The 18,353-nt window shown below is 45.7% G+C and overlaps 1 protein-coding gene across 1 annotated transcript in view; it reads left to right on the forward strand.

Moving 5' to 3' along the window:
* The window catches only part of GATD1 (glutamine amidotransferase like class 1 domain containing 1), an 85,646-nt gene extending 67,562 nt beyond the window's left edge, over positions 1-18,084 (forward strand). The window contains exons 6-8 of the mRNA XM_030201277.1: positions 1,442-1,535; positions 4,988-5,099; positions 16,487-18,084. Coding sequence (XP_030057137.1) covers positions 1,442-1,535; positions 4,988-5,099; positions 16,487-16,493 — 213 coding nt within the window. The 3' untranslated portion in view covers positions 16,494-18,084. The remainder of the gene's footprint in view (positions 1-1,441; positions 1,536-4,987; positions 5,100-16,486) is intronic.
* The last annotated feature ends 269 nt before the right edge of the window (positions 18,085-18,353 follow it).

Raw genomic sequence — 18,353 nt, forward strand, 5'->3', positions numbered from 1 at the left:
AAATTTTCTCCGATTCGTTTTAAATTTACCACACTGTAGCTTCAACTCATGCCCTCTAGTCCTAGTATTTTTGGATAGCGTGAACAGTCGCTTCACATCCACCCGATCCATTCCACTCATTATTTTATACACTTCTATCATATCTCCCCTCAGCCGTCTCTTCTCCAAGCTGAAAAGCCCTAGCCTTCTCAGCCTCTCTTCATAGGAAAGTCGTCCCATCCCCACTATCATTTTCGTCGCCCTTCGCTGTACCTTTTCCAATTCTACTATATCTTTTTTGAGATACGGAGACCAGTACTGAACACAATACTCCAGGTGCGGTCGCACCATGGAGCGATACAACGGCATTATAACATCCGCACACCTGGACTCCATACCCTTCTTAATAACACCCAACATTCTATTCGCTTTCCTAGCCGCAGCAGCACACTGAGCAGAAGGTTTCAGCGTCTGCCTTAATTTAAAGGGTATGCCTGGTGGTGGTGCTGCTGGGTCCCTTCTCCCCCCCCCCCCCCCCCCCCCTCCCCAACTAAACCTCCTTTCTCAAAAAAAAAAAAAAAAGATTTCAAGTGGTTGTGCCAGTGTCCAGAAGGGGTAAAGTTATAGCTGGGAGTTCATCTCTCTGACAAAGAAGTCTAAATGTTGTTGTACCTGGGAGTCTGGGGTTGCTTCGAACTGCTGAATACTACTTTACATTTCCCTTTGTTCAAGGTCTATTAGTACTTCTGCTTTTGGTTCATTTGCTTTCTTGCTTCTCAGCTGTGGCTTCTTTCAGTTTCCCTCAGGGCCATAGAAGCAGTAGAACGTTGCTCCCTCTGTAGAGCTCATAGAGCAGCATCAGGGCATCACAGAAATGTGACCATCTCTGGGAAAAGGACTAAAGTAGCGGATCCAAAATGTTGAGACTGGACGATTTTTTTTTTTCATGTCAAGGGTCCATAAGCAGTTTGAACTTCTGTAACTTTTTTATTTTTTCACATAAAAGGACGGGGTTTGGACTGTTGTATTCAAAATTGTTTGCTCTAACAAAACTCATTAAAACATCATTTTTTATTTCTGGTGACTTTAGTCACTTTTTCCCAGAGATGATCATAAATCCTCAGAGCACTCAAAGGGTTTGGTGGGCAACCCTGGCTCAATTTTGAGCCATGTCCCTTCAGTTTGGGGAGAATGTTTACGAGGTCTACAGGGGTCGGCTTCATTTCTCTCACAGAGTGTGGGAAGTTCTGCCATTTTCAATTCCCGGTCTTCTCTCCCGGGAGCTGAATCTTTGCTTCAGTCCTCAGGTGCCTTGTCAAATTCAGCTCCCTTACCATTTGTTTCACTGCCTGGTGCATCAGATAGCATTGTGGAAGTGCCTGAACCTTTTTCTCCAGAATTTGTTTTATTAGTACATCAAGTTTATTTTTTTAAAAGAGCCCATTGTTCTGTTGTTCTCTAGCCTTCTGTGTATGAGTTGATTCGCCAGCCGGACTTTGCCAGCCTGCCTATCATTGTAGAAGACTTTGTGAAAGATTCAGGAGCTGCTTTCAGTGGTATGTAAGACTGTTCCTGGGCTACTAGTAGCATGGAACCTTCTACCAGGCTTTATAATGATAGGGCTGAAAATGGACTCAGGAAAAGTATATGAATACATCTGGGGGGTTTTTGCAGGCAGTTTTTCCATGAACATTTCATGCATGCTTTTGTAAATCTACAAGTTTGCTTGTAAGTGCACTCTTTGTTTCAACCCCATCTCCTGGAATGCCTCTTTGATAAGTACTTATTTATCATTTATTAAATTTGCTATACCGCTTTCGTTGCAAACAAAACAAAGTGGTTTACAACGAAAACGGTAAAACAAAAAAATTTAAAAAGACAGAAAGGAACGCCATTTTGTAGATAGGCCAGAACATGGCACCCTATCCAGTCAGGGTTTCAGTATATCCACAATGTATATTCATGAGATAGATTTGCTAAACCTATACCCTGACCTCCCACTGCAGGATCAGTCTGGACCGATGTATAAAATGCTTGCTGAAACAGATGAGTCTTACATAGGAACTTTCAAGCCAAAGGGGCTTGTTTGTATTGTCTATACATACTTATGTGTGTGCATTATACATTATGTTTTGAAAATTTTTAAAAGACCCACCTCTGTACATAAAACTCTTTTTTTTTAATGTGGAAATTCCTTTGAAACTTGAACTCATCAGCACACAATTTAAGTTATCTCTAAAATGTCAAAAATACGAAGAAATTGTGAGTGGCTTTTACTATGGTGTAAAGGATTTACACATGTATTGAGTAATATAGAGCAAGATATTTACATTCTGAGAATGTATAGATTCTGATTGTGTATTTCAAGGGATTATCCCTCTCTTGTTGATGTTCTGTCTTTGCTTGTTTAATAGTTTTGTCTTCTGAGCCTAGTAGGAAAAAGAGTCCTTAAAGCACTAGTGCAGTGGCAAAAGTCAGCTCCATTAAACTGCCACACTTTGAGAATATAGTAATTGTCAATCTTTAACCATGGATGTGGAACAGAACTTAAAATCGAGCCTGCTGAACACTGTTTCCAACACTGTGCTTGCTCAGAATGTTCTGTGGTCATGCCAAACCGTGTTAGTAAGGTTGCTGCAAAGAAGTTGATGTTTTGATGGTTTGTGTTTAAAAGTTAGAAATAGACAAACTAAACGCAGCTGGTATGCAGGAACCGTACTGTCTTACAACTAAAAGTTAAAAGTGACAACAACCAGGAAGTAGGAAAATAATGAAATATAATAATGAGCAACTAGGTGACATTAGCATACATTAACATCTGTAGCATCTCTCTTTTTTTTTTTTTTTTTTTTTTTTAAATTTGAGTTTATGCCCAGCTTTTTCTTGTAATTGTCCTACAGATCATGTCTCTGAGGTGGCTTTGAGTTTCAACTACTGAAAATATAGACAGGGATTTTCTGCACATGCATCTGTTGATCCCTGTCTGGTATCAGTGGGCAGTTATCCCACATGGCAGGTTCATGTGATAATATGCTTCTGACAGATGTGCCCACTGGTTCGGAATTCTCATCACTGCTATCCCCAGCAATTGCTATACTCTCCCTGATGGGGAAAGTAGTGGAGCCGGAGGGATTGCGTGGCCTTTCAGCTGTGTGTGTGCTGTCCTTATAAAAATGACTGCTCAGCCACTTCAGGTCCACAAGATTGTAGTGATAGAGAGTTCCTTCAATGACCACTAAATATGAGTGTGATCTCCTGGCATTGGTTTCATGCAGACTAAATCCCTAGTATATTCGACTAGGGCAAATCGCAGATATGTTATATCTTGACTTTAAAAACTTGCCTCATCAGGTGCTTCTGTGCTGCTATCCATTCCCTTGGTTGGTATGTTTAATACATTATAGCTCTTTCCATGTGTCTTCCTTGTTGCTTTCTTTCCATAGGATCTTCACCATCTTCATAGCAGATTCAGCTTTGTCATTAGCTTGTGGGTACCTTGGTAATATAAGAACTAATGCCAACTAATACCAACTCTAATTGCTCATCTGGATGAGACAAGGATCCATCTAGCCCAGTATCCTGCTTCCAACAGTAGCTAGTCTAGGTCATAAGTACCTGGTAGCATAGGAGCCAACTTTTCAAAATTAATGGGGGTGCTAAGCCCAATGAAAATAACCCTTCCCTGGACAGATACAAGGAATTTTCTCAATATTGGGGGTGTTCAAGCACCCACAGAGTCGGCTCCAATGCCTGGTAGAGTCCCCAAAAGTAGCAAGATTTCATGACACTTAACCTCGGGGATAAGCACTGGCTTTCCTCAGGTCTTATGGACTTCATTTTCAGGAATTTGTCCAAACATTTTTACCACATCATCTAGCAATGAGTTCCAGAGTTTAAATACCCTTAGAGTGAAAAATATTTTTCTCTTATTTGCTTTAAGTGTGTTACATAGTAACTTCACGGAGTGTCTCCTAGTCTTTGTACTTTTTGAAAGAGTAAATAATTCATTCACGTTTACTTGTTTTAATCCATTCAGTCGATTCACGTTTACCTGTTCCAGTTCATTCAAGATTTTGTAGACCTCTATCATACCTCCCTTCAGCTATCTGTTCTCTAAGCTGAAGGGCTATAACCTCTTTAGCCTTTCTTTATATGAGAGCCATTCCATCCCTATAATCATTTTGGTCATCCTTCTCTGTAAGTTTTCAAATTCCACTGTGTCTTTTTTGAGATGTGATGACCAGAATTGCACAAGTTCAAACCCCCACTCAGCAGAAAACTGTTTAAATTGCATGCAAGTAAATTGAGGGCTGTTATCAAGATTATTTGGTCAAGTTGGCCATAACGTTCAAACTGTACCTTTCAACATTTGAATGTGATTTCAACAGACATGTCTGTTCAGTTTCCCAGAAATCTGAGGGGGATCCACTAACAGCAGGAACTTGATGATCAGAGTATATGGTAGTAGTCTAAACAGTGGAGGAGTGGCCTATTGGTTAGAGCACCAGTCTTGCAATTCAGAGGTGGCCGCACTGCTGCTCCTTGTGATCTTGGGCAAGTCACTTAACCCTCCATTGCCTCAGATACAAACTTTGATTGTGAGCCCTCCTGGGACAGAGAAATATCCAATGTACCTGAATAACTCACCTTGAGCGACTACTGAAAAAGGTGTGAGCAAAATGTAAATAAATAAATAAATTTACCCGTGTAATGCATACCTAGTGGGCATCCAGGTTATAGAAGTGCCCTTATGCTGTCCTTTGAAAAGTGGTATAACGTATGTGTATTTTAGTTGCACAAGTTAGATGGGTTCTTATAAAATTACCCTCTACATAAATAAGCCTGGGTGTAAAGTGAGGGCTTATATCAGTGGGAATGTTTGTCTTCAGCATATTCCTGTAGTAACTGCACTTCTGATGGTGCACAGATATAAAGTTAGATAAGGCAAGAACAGTGTGGTGAAAGCTGTAAACTGTACTGTGACACAATTTCTCTGGTTTTTGTGTAGCCAGTGAGCCAGACGCTGTACATGTTGTGCTGGACAGGCATCTCGTGACTGGACAGAACGATAACTCTACTGTGGCAGCCGTACAGAATCTTATCCTGCTGTGCAATGGCAGGTATGGAGACCTCTTCCCAAGGTTGTACATGTGACTGGAGAATAAAAATGAGAAGTGGTTTATTCAAACAATTAGTTTTTACCCCGACGCAGCCTGAGGGTGAAACGTGGCCACGTCAAGATAAAAACTAAAATAAAAACATAATAAATATTCATAACAAACATAGGGCCCTGTTTACTAAGCCTCATTTTTAGCACGTGCTAAGCATTAGCGCGCGCTAACCTTGTAGATGCCCATAAGATTCCTATGGGTGTCTACAGGGTTAGCGCGCTCTAATTTTTAGCACACACTAAAAACACTAGTGCACCTTAGTAAACAGGGCCCATAATCATTAAAACACAATGAATAAAAAATCGAAACAAGTAACTTAAAATATCAAAATCAATAGTTACATACAGAGGACAGGTGTATTCAGTGTGACAATATTTGTGTTGGAAAATGAAATAATACATCTTTATAATCAATAAGTGCATCAGTGTTTCATGCATTTCTTCACTAGCAAAAGATAACCAATGAAACATATGGTGAATACAAAAACTGTTTTGCGAATGCACAGTGCTTCAAGAGAGACATACTAAATGGTTTTCCATAAATAGTTTGTCAGACTTGTGAGTTCTTGTACCAAGTAGAGCGCTGCTGAGCCCGGTACTCGGACCATGTTCTGCTTGGCGGCCGGACAACCCCAGGTTTCACCTGCGCTGACTGCCATTCCCCAGAGTTGAGCCCCTAGGTGCGGGCGGCCTGTAGGACTTACAAGACGGAGCTGGAAGCGGGGGTGGTGAACGTGTTAGCCAGGCAGGCAGCAGGCAAGAGAGTGATCCAGGTACAGGCAAAGTCAGTAGGCAGGCAGCAGGTCAAGAGAGTAATCCAGGCACAGGTAAAGTCAATAGGCAGGCAGCAGGCAAGAGAGTAATCCAGGTACAGGCAAAATCAATAGGCAGGCAACCTGCAACCACCACTCTCTGAACAAACCCAGAGAAGAACTATACACCAGGGGCGTATCTGCGTGGGGCCTCAGGGGCCTGGGACCCCGCAGATTTCGCCCTGGACCCCCCTACCGCTGCCAACCCTCCTCCTCCGTTGCTGTCGCCTACCTTCGCTGGCGGGGGACCCCAACCCCCGCCAGCCGAGGTCCGCGTCATCCTGCCGCTGCCTGTAAAAGAATTCCGTCAGCTGGCGGGGGACCCCCAACCCCCGCCAGCCAAGCCGAGGTCCTTTCATTTCTAAAGCTGGCGCCGAAAGTTTCTTCTGAGTCTGACGTTGCTGCACGTTGTACGTGCAGGACGTCAGACTCAGAAACAGAATGAAGCTCATTCTGTTTCTGAGTCTGACGTCCTTCACGTACAACGTGCAGCGACGTCAGACTCAGAAGAAACTTTCGGCGCCAGCTTTAGAAATGAAAGGACCTCGGCTTGGCTGGCGGGGGTTGGGGGTCCCCCGCCAGCTGACGGGGGTTGGGGGTCCCCCGCCAGCTGACGGAATTCTTTTACAGGCAGTGGCAGGAGGACGCAGACCTCGGCTGGCGGGGGTTGGGGTCCCCCGCCAGCGAAGGTAGGCGACAGCAACGGCGGGGGGGATCGGCAATGGCAGCGGCTGGGGGGAGGGGGATCGGCAATGGCGGCGGCGGGGGGGGCTATAATGTGCCCCCTCACTCTGGCCCTGGCCCCCCCTACCGCCGCAGTTCAGATACGCCCCTGCTATACACACATGGCTCAGGGCAGTGCCAGTCAAGTGTGCGTGTCAACGGGACCCCGCACAGCCCGAGGATGCCACTTGCGTTGAGGTAGGAGACAGGACATGGCTACATAAAAGGGATTAGAGTATACTCCTAAAAGTTAACTTTATGACACAACCTAAAAACAAAATTAAAACAAACATAAATATAACTTGGTCAAATTTTGTACTTCTGTGTTAAAAATCAAGCCAATCTAAAAAGCAATTCAGAAAGCTCAGCATATACTCATAAACCATACTTCTCTTGCACTACTCCATGATTGTGAAAGCAGCATCATACAGTTACTTCCTTTGTCTGCCTTATACTTACTTACCAAATGTCAAAGATCACAGCTAAAAATTTTTTTATAAAATATAAAATCTTTATAAAATAATTATTAATCCTTAAAAAATACCAAAGCAACATGGCTAGTGGCTGAATCTAATCATAAAACATTAAGAAATAACTAATGCTTAATCCACGTAAATCTAGCTGTGTTCTCTTTTCAGTCTCTCAAAATGCTGCTCTATCCCGGCCCATTATTCTTGGGGCAATTGTTGTTCCTCAGTCAACTAGCACAAAAATATTAGGCATCATTCTAGATGAATCACTTTCCCTTTGACCACAAATTACTACTGTAATTCGACAATGTTTTTACAGGTTACGGCAAATTCGTTCAGTTCACTCTTTCATTGACCCATCTGCGATATATATACTTACCTCTCCTTTGTCACTAGAAAACTTGACTACTGTAACTCACTCTACATATGTCTCAAAACATCTGATATAAGGCACCTACAAGTTTAGAATACCACTATCAAACTTATTACTGGGGAAAAAAAGAAATTTGATCATGTTACCCCACTACTGAAAGTGGCTCATTGGTTCCCCCTGCCCTGTCATATTATATACAAGATTTTGCTCTTGGCCTATAAAATTCATTCTGCAGTAACTTCACTAAGAGCTTCCTTCCAACTTAGATTTCCTTGTAAATGTTTTGTGGTCTATCAGAATATTTGATACATTTTCTATGAACCTGTTCAATTGAAATTTTTCCTAAAAGGTAAAGGTGTTATTCTTGCTTGACCTCCAGTATATTAGGGCTGCTTTGGGTCTGTTAGGTCTTTGAGAAGGGGGAGGGATTTCTACTCTATTTCTTCTTTATTCTTTTGCCTATTTTTTTGTATCCATCTTCCTATGGCTTTACCATGTCTTGGTTTCTCTTCCTTATGTGGACTGAGTTGAAGACATATATTTATTTAGTGATTCTAAGTTGTTTCTATTATGTTTTATTCTGAATTTCTTAAGGTAATACTTTTGATACAAAAGCGCCTGGGCTTCCTCGCATGTGCCACGAATTGATGTTAGACAGGTAATCAGTTTATTCAAGGCTGTAGGTAAGTCAGGTTCAATGGGTATGAGTAGCTGCACATCATCTGCATAGATGTACAACTGAGTGTTCATTGGCTGAATCAGCTCAGCTAGTGGTTTGAGGTAGATATTGAACAGAATAGGTGACAGTATCGATCCTTGTGGTACCCCGCAGGTCAGTGTCCATGGTGGAAGCAGTTCTTGGAGGTTGCTTGGATTTGGGGAATCAGAGTAAGTGTTGAATCTAACTGTATTCCAAGATTTCTGACTTGTGATTTGAGGGAGAGTTCATACTTCCAAAAAGGGATTTTGATGTCAGGTATGTATCCACTTGTGTTAGGGACCCAGAGAAGCTAAATTTTATGAGGATCGATACTGTCACCTATTCTGTTCAATATCTACCTCAAACCACTAGCTGAGCTGATTCGGTCAATGGACACTCAGTTCTACATCTATGCAGATGATGTGCAGCTACTCATACCCATTGAACCTGACTTACCTACAGCCTTGAATAAACTGATTACCTGTCTAACATCAATTCAAGAATGGGCTAAATACAACAAACTTTGCCTGAACCCAAGTAAAACCGAGCTTCTCTGGGTCCCTAACACAAGTGGATACATACCTGACATCAAAATCCCTTTTGGGAAGTATGAACTCCCCCTCAAATCACAAGTCAGAAACCTTGGAATACAGTTAGATTCAACACTTACTCTGATTCCCCAAATCCAAGCAACTTTCAAGAGCTGCTTCTACTATTTGCGACAGCTACACTGCCTCTCTCCTTACATCGAGAAGGTAAATCTTATCCCAGTTGTACATGCCAAGACTGGATTCCATATCATCATGCTGATCAATCCATAGACTGGTGGGTTGAGTCCATCTACCAGCAGGTGGAGATAGAGAGCAATCATTTTGCCTCCCTATATGTGGTCATGTGCTGCCGGAAACTCCTCAGTATGTTCTCTATCTCAGCAGGTGGTGGTCACACACAGCAGCAGCTCTGGCTAGGTCTCCAAGCCTAATTTTTAGGTTTTGTTGAGTACCTGGGGTTGAGGGCTCTTCTTGAGCAAGTGCAAACCTGGTGGTGCCAGGTCCCTCCTTTTCTTCCCCCTCCCGCTGGCTCTGTTGAAAAAAAAAAAAAATTTTGGACGTCCTTAGGGGCGTTTATTTCAACGTTTATTTAAACGTTTATTGCAGCTACTCACTGGGACACCAGTTCGTTACAGCTTAGAGCGAGAAGCAGGTAATTTTTACCTTTTTATAGTGGGCAGGGGGTTCCCTGATCGATCTCCACGTGGCCTATGGCGTCGGAGGGCGAGGGCGCGAAGAATCGCTCCCCGGACCGCGTGTGCGCTTCTAGCGGAGATGCGGGGGTCTTAAAGTCTGATTTGCCCTTGGGTGTCAGTTTGGAGGCCGGTCAGTGTCCCGGTTCTTCCTCCGGTGCGGCGGTTTTTCCCGCCATAAACGCCCATCCCCCGCTGCTCGCCTCCGCCATCTTGGCCGGCCACTCTGTTCGGACGGCTTCTTCTTGGGCCGCCCTTGAGCTGTGAGACGTTAATGCCATGGCCGCCCTTGATTTGGGCGACGGCAAAAAAGCGGCTAAAGGTAAGCGCCGTTCTTCCCGTGCGGCTCCTTCGCGGAGTGTCGCACCGGACGCCATCTTGGATGCGCAGCATGTTTCTCCCCCGCTCTTGCGTGCGCCGGTTGAGGGTGCGTCTAGGGCTGTGGCCCAGGCTGCTGAAGTGCACAGTCTGGGGGGTTTCTCCCCCGAGTTTATTTTGCTGCTGCATCAGGCCTTCCTTATGCAAAACACTGCACCTGCTCCCTTGTCCGATAAAGGGGTTGAGGCCCCCGGAAGTAAATGCCCTCGGGTGGATTCCCAGGCCTTAGAGGACTCTGTCTCCTCTGATGTAGATGAGGGCAGCGTATCTGAGTTCTCCCAACGGTCCTTTGGGGATTCTTTGGAGGAGACGGATTCCCGCTCGGATGGAGCGGATGACCCCTCTGCAGCGCGGATCTTTCGCTCAGAGGATTTGCCCAACCTGTTAGTGCAGGCCATGAGCATTTTGAAGATTTCCTCTCCAGAGGACGTCTCTCCCTCAGCCCCTGTTGGCTCCGCCTTTATGCTGGGGACGAAGCGCCCGCCTAGAACCTTCCACGTGCATGATGCCATGCACACCTTAATTTCGGCTCAATGGGATGTCCCGGAAGCGAGCCTCAAAGTGGCTAGGGCTATGTCCCGCCTCTATCCTTTGCCTGAAAGTGAACGGGAGGCCTTTCTTTGGCCTACCGTGGATTCTTTAATCACTGCGGTGACTAAGAAAACGGCGTTGCCAGTGGAAGGTGGCACAGCCCTAAAGGACGCCCAAGACAGAAGATTGGAGGCGGCCTTAAGGTCGTCCTTCGAGGGGGCTGCCTTAAGTTTGCAGGCCTCAGTTTGCGGCTCCTATGTGGCCAGGGCGTGCCTGACGATTGTGCAGCGGGCTTCCCCCTCGGATCCTTCTTTGAGGGCTGATTGGCCGGCCCTGGAATCGGGCTTGGCTTATTTGGCAGACTTACTGTATGATGTCTTGAGAGCCTCAGCTAAACGTATGGCTCAGACAGTCTCTGCGCGGCGGTGGCTTTGGCTGAAGCATTGGTCTGCTGACCACGCCTCTAAGTCCCTTTGGGGTCGAGCTGGACAAAATTGTGACCGATCTCGGCACGTCTAAGGGCAAGAGGTTACCAGAGGTCAGGGCTCGGGCCAGTGCTCGCCCCGGTAACTCCAGAGGACGGTTTCAGGAAGCCCGTCGGTACCGCCCGGGAAAGTCGGGCTCCTCTGCCCCCTCTTCCTTCAAGAGGAACTTCTCCCCCAAGCAGCATTCCTTTCACAGAGACTGCCGTCCCGGTCCTCCCCCTGGGTCTCGTACCCAGTGACGGGGTCCTGGTCCATGGCCCAGTGCAGATTGGAGGACGCCTGTCCTCGTTTCTGGGCGAGTGGACCAGGGTAACTTCAGACGCTTGGGTGCTGGAAGTCATCAGAGACGGCTACAAGCTAGAGTTCTGCCGACCCTTAAGAGACGGGTTTGTACTCTCTCCCTGCAAGTCTCCGGTCAAAGCTGTGGCAGTGCAGCAGACCTTGGACAATCTGTTCCGCCTGGGTGCGGTCGTTCCGGTGCCAGAAAATCAGCTTGGCAAGGGACGTTACTCCATTTACTTTGTGGTACCAAAGAAAGGAGGTTCTGTACGGCCTATCCTCGACCTCAAAGGGGTCAATCGGGCCTTGAAAGTTCGGCACTTTCGCATGGAGACTCTCCGCTCTGTTATAGCGGCAGTGAAGGCAGGGGAGTTCCTGGCATCCTTAGACATCAAGGAAGCGTACTTGCATATTCCCATCTGGCCTCATCAACGCTTTCTGCGTTTTGCAGTCCTGGGCCGACACTTCCAGTTCAGAGCCCTCCTGTTCGGGTTGGCTACTGCTCCGCGGACCTTCTCCAAAGTAATGGTGGTCATCGCGGCCTTCCTGCGAAAGGAAGGAGTACAAGTCCATCCTTATCTGGACGACTGGTTGATCCGAGCCCCCTCTTATGCAGAGTGCGGCAAAGCTGTGGACCGGGTGATTGCTCTTTTGAGCTCCCTGGGGTGGATCAACTGGGAGAAAAGCCAGCTGCGCCCGACTCAGTCCCTGGAGTATCTGGGAGTTCGATTCGACACCCAAGTAGGCAGAGTGTTCCTGCCGGACAATCGGATTGTCAAACTTCAGGCTCAGGTGGACCAGTTCCTAGTAGCCTCTCCGCTTCGGGCTTGGGACTATGTGCAGCTGTTGGGTTCTATGACGGCCATGATGGAAGTAGTGCCCTGGGCCAGGGCTCATACGAGACCACTACAACACTCTCTGCTGCAGCGCTGGACTCCGGTGTCGGAGGATTATGCTGTGCGCCTTCCCTTGGACCCAGCAGTGCGCAAGGCGCTGAGCTGGTGGCTGAAGACAGACAAGTTGTCTGCAGGGATGTCTCTTGTGACCCCGGAGTGGATTGTCGTCACGACGGACGCCTCTTTGACGGGCTGGGGAGCCCACTGTTTGGGAAGGACAGCGCAGGGGCTCTGGTCTCCTGCAGAGGCAAAGTGGTTTATCAACCTCCTGGAACTCAGAGCCATTCGGTTGGCGCTATTGCAGTTCCTCCCGTTACTGGCGTGGAAGCCAGTACGGGTCCTCTCGGACAATGCCACGGCTGTGTGGCCTATGTCAACCGCCAGGGAGGTACCAAGAGCGCCCCTCTAGCGAAGGAGGCCATAAATCTATGCCAGTGGGCGGAAGCGAGCCTGGAGCAGCTGTCAGCGGCCCACATTGCCGGAGTCATGAATGTCAAGGCGGACTTTCTCAGTCGCCATACCTTGGATCCCGGAGAGTGGCAGTTATCGGCTCAAGCGTTTTTGGACATCACGAAGCGCTGGGGCTAGCCGAGCCTAGATCTGATGGCGTCATCGGCCAATTGCCAAGTGCCGCGCTTTTTCAGCAGAGGACGGGACCCTCGATCCCTGGGAGTAGATGCTCTTCTCCAACAGTGGCCGACACAGGAGCTTCTCTATGTGTTCCCGCCCTGGCCCATGTTGGGCAGGGTGCTAGACCGGGTGGCAAAGCATCCGGGCCGGATAATCCTGGTGGGTCCGGACTGGCCCAGACGTCCCTGGTATGCGGACTTGATCAGGCTCTCAGTGGACGACCCTCTGTGACTGCCAGTGGAGCAGGGCCTGTTGCATCAGGGTCCCGTGGTGATGGAGGATCCCTCCCCCTTTGGTCTTACGGCCTGGCTATTGAGCGGCAGCGTCTGAGGAAGAAGGGCTTCTCAGACAAGGTCATCGCCACTATGCTGAGAGCGAGGAAGCGCTCTACTTCTACTGCTTACGCCAGGGTTTGGCGTACCTTTGCAGCGTGGTGTGAAGCAGGCTCACTTTCTCCCTTCACTGCTCCAATTTCTTCAGTGTTGGCATTCCTGCAAGAAGGTCTGGAGAAAGGCCTGTCGCTCAGTTCCCTTAATGTCCAGGTAGCGGCTCTGGCTTGCTTCAGGGGCCGCCTGAAGGGTGCTTCCCTGGCTTCGCAGCCAGATGTGGTGCGTTTTCTCAAGGGAGTTAATCACCTGCGCCCTCCTCTGCACTCAGTGGTGCCTGCGTGGAATCTCAACCTGGTACTAAGAGCCTTGCAGAAGCCGCCTTTTGAACCCTTGTCGAGGGCATCTCTGAAAGACCTGACGTTGAAAGCAGTCTTTTTGGTGGCTATCACTTCAGCCAGAAGAGTTTCCGAGCTCCAGGCACTCTCATGTCGAGAGCCTTTTCTGCAGTTCACTGAGGCAGGAGTGACTATTCGCACAGTGCCTTCCTTTCTGCCCAAGATTGTTTCTCGCTTCCATGTGAATCAGCAGCTCTGTCTCCCTTCCTTTCGTAGGGAGGACTACCCAAAGGAATACTCTGCTCTCAAATACCTGGATGTGAGACGAGTCATCATCAGATACTTGGAAGTGACCAATGATTTCCGGAAGTCGGATCATCTGTTTGTCCTGTTTGCAGGTCCTCGTAAGGGTCTGCAGGCTGCTAAGCCTACAGTGGCAAGATGGGTCAAGGAAGCCATTGCAGCGGCTTATGTGGCCGCGGGGAAGGTGCCGCCTATCCAGCTGAAGGCTCACTCCACTAGAGCTCAGGCGGCCTCGATGGCAGAGGCCGGGTCCGTCTCCTTGGAAGAGATATGCAAGGCGGCAACTTGGGCATCGGCCCATACCTTCTCCAGGCATTACCGCTTGACTGTGGCTGCTCGGGCGGAGGCCCGGTTTGGAGCTTCAGTGTTGCGGTCAGAGATTTCAATTTCCCGCCCTGGGTGAGTACTGCTTCGGTACATCCCACCAGTCTATGGATTGATCAGCATGATGATATGGAAGGTAAAATTATGTGTCATACCTGATAATTTTCTTTCCATTAATCATAGCTGATCAATCCATAGCCCCTCCCAGATATCTGTACTGTTTTTATTCTGGTTGCATTTCAGGTTCAAGTTTAGTCTTCAGTTCCTGTTCAGGAGGACTTCGTGTTCAAGTTTTTTCAATTGGATTCTTCAAGAGTTGAGACGAGTTTGTGTTACAGTGAGCTGCTGCATTCCTCTCCCATCCGTTTTATGGGGTTGGATTGAGACATAAATTCTGCCGGCGCTCCCTCCCGCTTCATGCGGCTGTAGGGCAGCTTTGTACCCCTCCCGCTTCGGTGGTGTTAGGGTCAGTCAGCTCCTACCGCGGTTGCAGGATAAGCCAGATCCCCCCGCATCGGCGGGGTGGTGTCTCTCCCCCGCTCCGCGGGGATGAGCTGGACGGATTCCCCTCCCCCACTTGTGTGGGGATGAGCTGGGTTAATTCCCCTCCCCCGTTTCGGCGGTGGTGAGCTGGGCAGAGTGTCCCTTTGTGGGTGTAATTCTCTAAGTGCTGAGTCCTGCGGATGGAGCTTGGATATCGACATACAGAGGAGTTTCCGGCAGCACATGACCACATATAGGGAGGCAAAAGGATTGCTCTCTACCTCCACCTGCTGGTAGATGGACACAACCCACCAGTCTATGGATTGATCAGCTATGATTAATGGAAAGAAAATTATCAGGTATGATACATAATTTTACCTTACTGCAATGCACTATACAATGGTCTGACTACAAAGGGCCTGCACCAGCTCCAGTTGATTCAGAATGCAGCAGCAAGACTCATAGAAGGTTGCAAGCGACGTCACCATATCACACCATTTTTGCAAAAACTTCATTGGCTACCAGTACAGTACAGGGCTAAATTTAAAATTCTATGTCTGATCTTCAAGGCCCTGAAAGGAAATGGCCCTGAGTACCTGAAAATTAGGATGATCCTCCACACACCACCAAGGACACTAAGGTCCTCCCAAGGACTTTCACTAACCACACCCTCTCCAAAAGACATTACATGATATGATACCCGCAAGCGAGCCTTCTCCGGAGTAGCCCCCACACTCTGGAATGCACTTCCTGAAAGGCTGCGCTTAACACAAGACGATCTTGACTTCAGGAAGCAGGTGAAAGCTTGGCTCTTCAACCAGGCCCTTAATGGAAGAAGTAACTAACTTGTTAGTCTCACTCACACACACAAGGAGGACACAGGCTGCATATACTGCAGCAGGACATGTTTACCCATTCCTACCCTAACTAAGAATAACATTTAACCATTTCTCTGACCTCCTGTGCAACTTTCTTTTTAAATCAATCACCTTACTTTCTAACTCTTCCTACTTTCTTACCCTTCTATATGTTATGTCTTTACTTTACCCTTCGCTATCACCTATAATGTTCTATTACATATTGTGTTGACATTGTAAATAGTATATCATGCCATACTTTGTATTGTTTTTAAAATATTTTTACTGCTGTAATTGTCTATTGCTCATGCTTGATCTATTCTTACTGTACACTGCCTTGAGTGAATTCCTTAAAAAAGGCGGTAAATAAATACATTTAGTAAAAGTGACCATAAGAAGTGTCTTAAAGATCAAACACAAGTTCCTCTGTGATAAATAAATGAATAAGAAAGTATTTTACTAAAATGATGGAAACAAACTGCTAGAGTGCCTGTTCTGAAAATATTTGCAAAATACAGTATTTAAAATTGCCAAAACTCCGGTTAATGACATTTTCTGTGTATACTTCCCATGGTCTTGTGGGCTGCATAAAATTTAATGGACAGCCACAGGTTGCCCACCCCTGTGCTAAGGATTTGCCCTTTAGTCTTGTGAAGAAGATGGAAGTACTTATGTGTTAATGGGTGGCCCTGCACTGTCAGACTCTGAGTAGAGTCATGATTTTCTTAACACAATAAAATTGTGTGTGCTATAATTTCAAATCCATTCTTTGATTAACATAAGGTTAATATACAAGGCATTCCTCAAAAGATAATTTAGTGCTTGTTGAAGTGAGTGGAATTCCATTTCCAGTTATGGCAATAGTAAAACACTGGCAACAAAAGTAAAAGGTTTGCAGGGCAAATAAATTTAAACATCTTTATATGTACTAAGAAAATGTATGATCATGTACCACATGCCACAGATTATTCAGCTAAAGGATCTCGTTTACTTTTAACTGACATAAGAAACCACTATGTGCTCTGGTTGTAACAACAATTTTTAACACTAACCAGGGCAGAAACTAGCCTCATACCAAAGCAAATTGCCCACTATAACTAATAGAAACAGAAGTGACACTGTGCAGCAGGTCAGTGCAAAGCCATGGCTCCCAGACTGAAAGCTGTGCTTGTGTTTCATTCTGCAGGAAGTGAAGGAGCCAGCAGATCCGCTGGGATTAGAGACCTGATGGAAGAAAGTTTACTTTTTCGTCACCTGGCTCATGAAACAAAACAGATAATAATAGTGTCTCTGTCTTGCATGGACCTAACTATTGTGTGACTGAGCCATGTTGAACAAGAGGCAGCAGAATATTTTTGTAGATATGATTTATGGACAAGAAATCTTTGAAAGTATGCTACATGTACAACCTGACTTCCATGTCTATCTTCATGTATGTTTCTATTTATGTCACAAAAGTCTTTATATACACTCCTAAATTAGCAAACCATGCAGTATCTCGACATGGTAGAATGAATGCCCAAGATAGAACTGGGATAAGAGGAGCATCTTCACTGCAGGGCTTCAGGATTTTCACAGTGAGTTTGCAGTGGAGATAGTGTGTTCATGTATATTCATTCTACAAATCCTGAAAGCCCTGCTGGATTGTGGACGTAAGGGATGATTTTGGAAACTCCTGCTATGCAAGCTAGGTTAGACTGTTTCTTCATTTCACACAAGCTAAGTGAAAATTTTGTTGAATTAGGTCTAGTATGAAGGCTGTTCTTCCTGCTCTTTCCTCTTTTTTTTTTTTTAAAGAAACTCAGAGGCATTTCTCATTCGAAGGACTTCACCCAGAACTACTTACTGTGACCTTAGAGGCTGCTTTAACTTAATATAATCCTGTCTGTTCATTCTCTGTTCATACTTTAAATGTAATAAATGGAAATAAAAAAAGAAATAAAGGAAAATAAGATCATAATCTTTTCTACTGGACTAACAGTATATTTTGGGTGCTCTTCTGTAACTGGGTGCCACAACATAATGCATTGCACCGAGTGTTAATTCTATAATGGCATATCGATGCCAAGATTCTATGAAAGAATACTAGTGTAAATTGGCACATTTAGGCAAACCCACATACACCATGTCAATAGCAGGCATCAATGAGTGCACTCGAATGTGGCACGGTATTCTGTAAATTATGCGCATAAATATTGATCCTGCCCATATTCCTCCCAAGACTGCTCCTCTTGCATATACGTGTGCATCATTTATAGAATAACATTGAACTCTCGGTGAGCACTTACCTGCAAAAGTGCATGTAAATTTATAAAATGCTAGCACAGTTGGTGTGTACATTTAGGCATCGTGTTATATAGAATGAGGGGGTTTATGACTAGCTTTCTGGTTCTGCCCTTAGAAAACTAGTCTCGTACCCATGTATTAAGTTAGTCCAGTATTAAAGGTGTCATCTTATATTCCTTTGTTTTTATTTCTATTATCCTAATAATTGATAGGGAACAGACTCCATATGTGCTGAGGTCTCTGCATGTCAGGTTTCCTACATGGACAAGGGCACAGTGATCATGTTCAGAATTGTTGTGCTGCAAGGCTTTTCTGTACTGTAGGAAAATGAATGTAGACTCTCGTGTAGATCAGATTTCTTTTGAGTAATTTCACTCCAGGCCCTATGTACAGTATAGGGTTATGCAGAATTGTGAGCCAAGTGGTTCAATATTATGTAGACTGAAGTCTGTATTTGTAATTTCACCTCAATAAAGGCTACTTAGCTATTAAAACTGATAGTATGTGTGACATGTGTATGCGTGTGTACCTACCGGGTTTCACTTCACATATCCACATCATTTCTCTGCACAGTAATGTTTGAGCGTTATCATCCAAGCTAGCAGTTATATCCTTAAGAGTATTTGTGACTTCATAAATTAGGGGATATTCAAACTACAAATAAACTTATAATGATAAGCAAGGAGTCATAGATAAATGTATTAAATTATTTTCATTTTTCTGGACTTCCAAGACCTCTTCATGGTCCTCTGACCAATTCTGCCCTG

Source organism: Microcaecilia unicolor, chromosome 4, assembly GCF_901765095.1.
Source record: "Microcaecilia unicolor chromosome 4, aMicUni1.1, whole genome shotgun sequence".
In the NCBI taxonomy this organism is placed as follows: domain Eukaryota; kingdom Metazoa; phylum Chordata; class Amphibia; order Gymnophiona; family Siphonopidae; genus Microcaecilia; species Microcaecilia unicolor.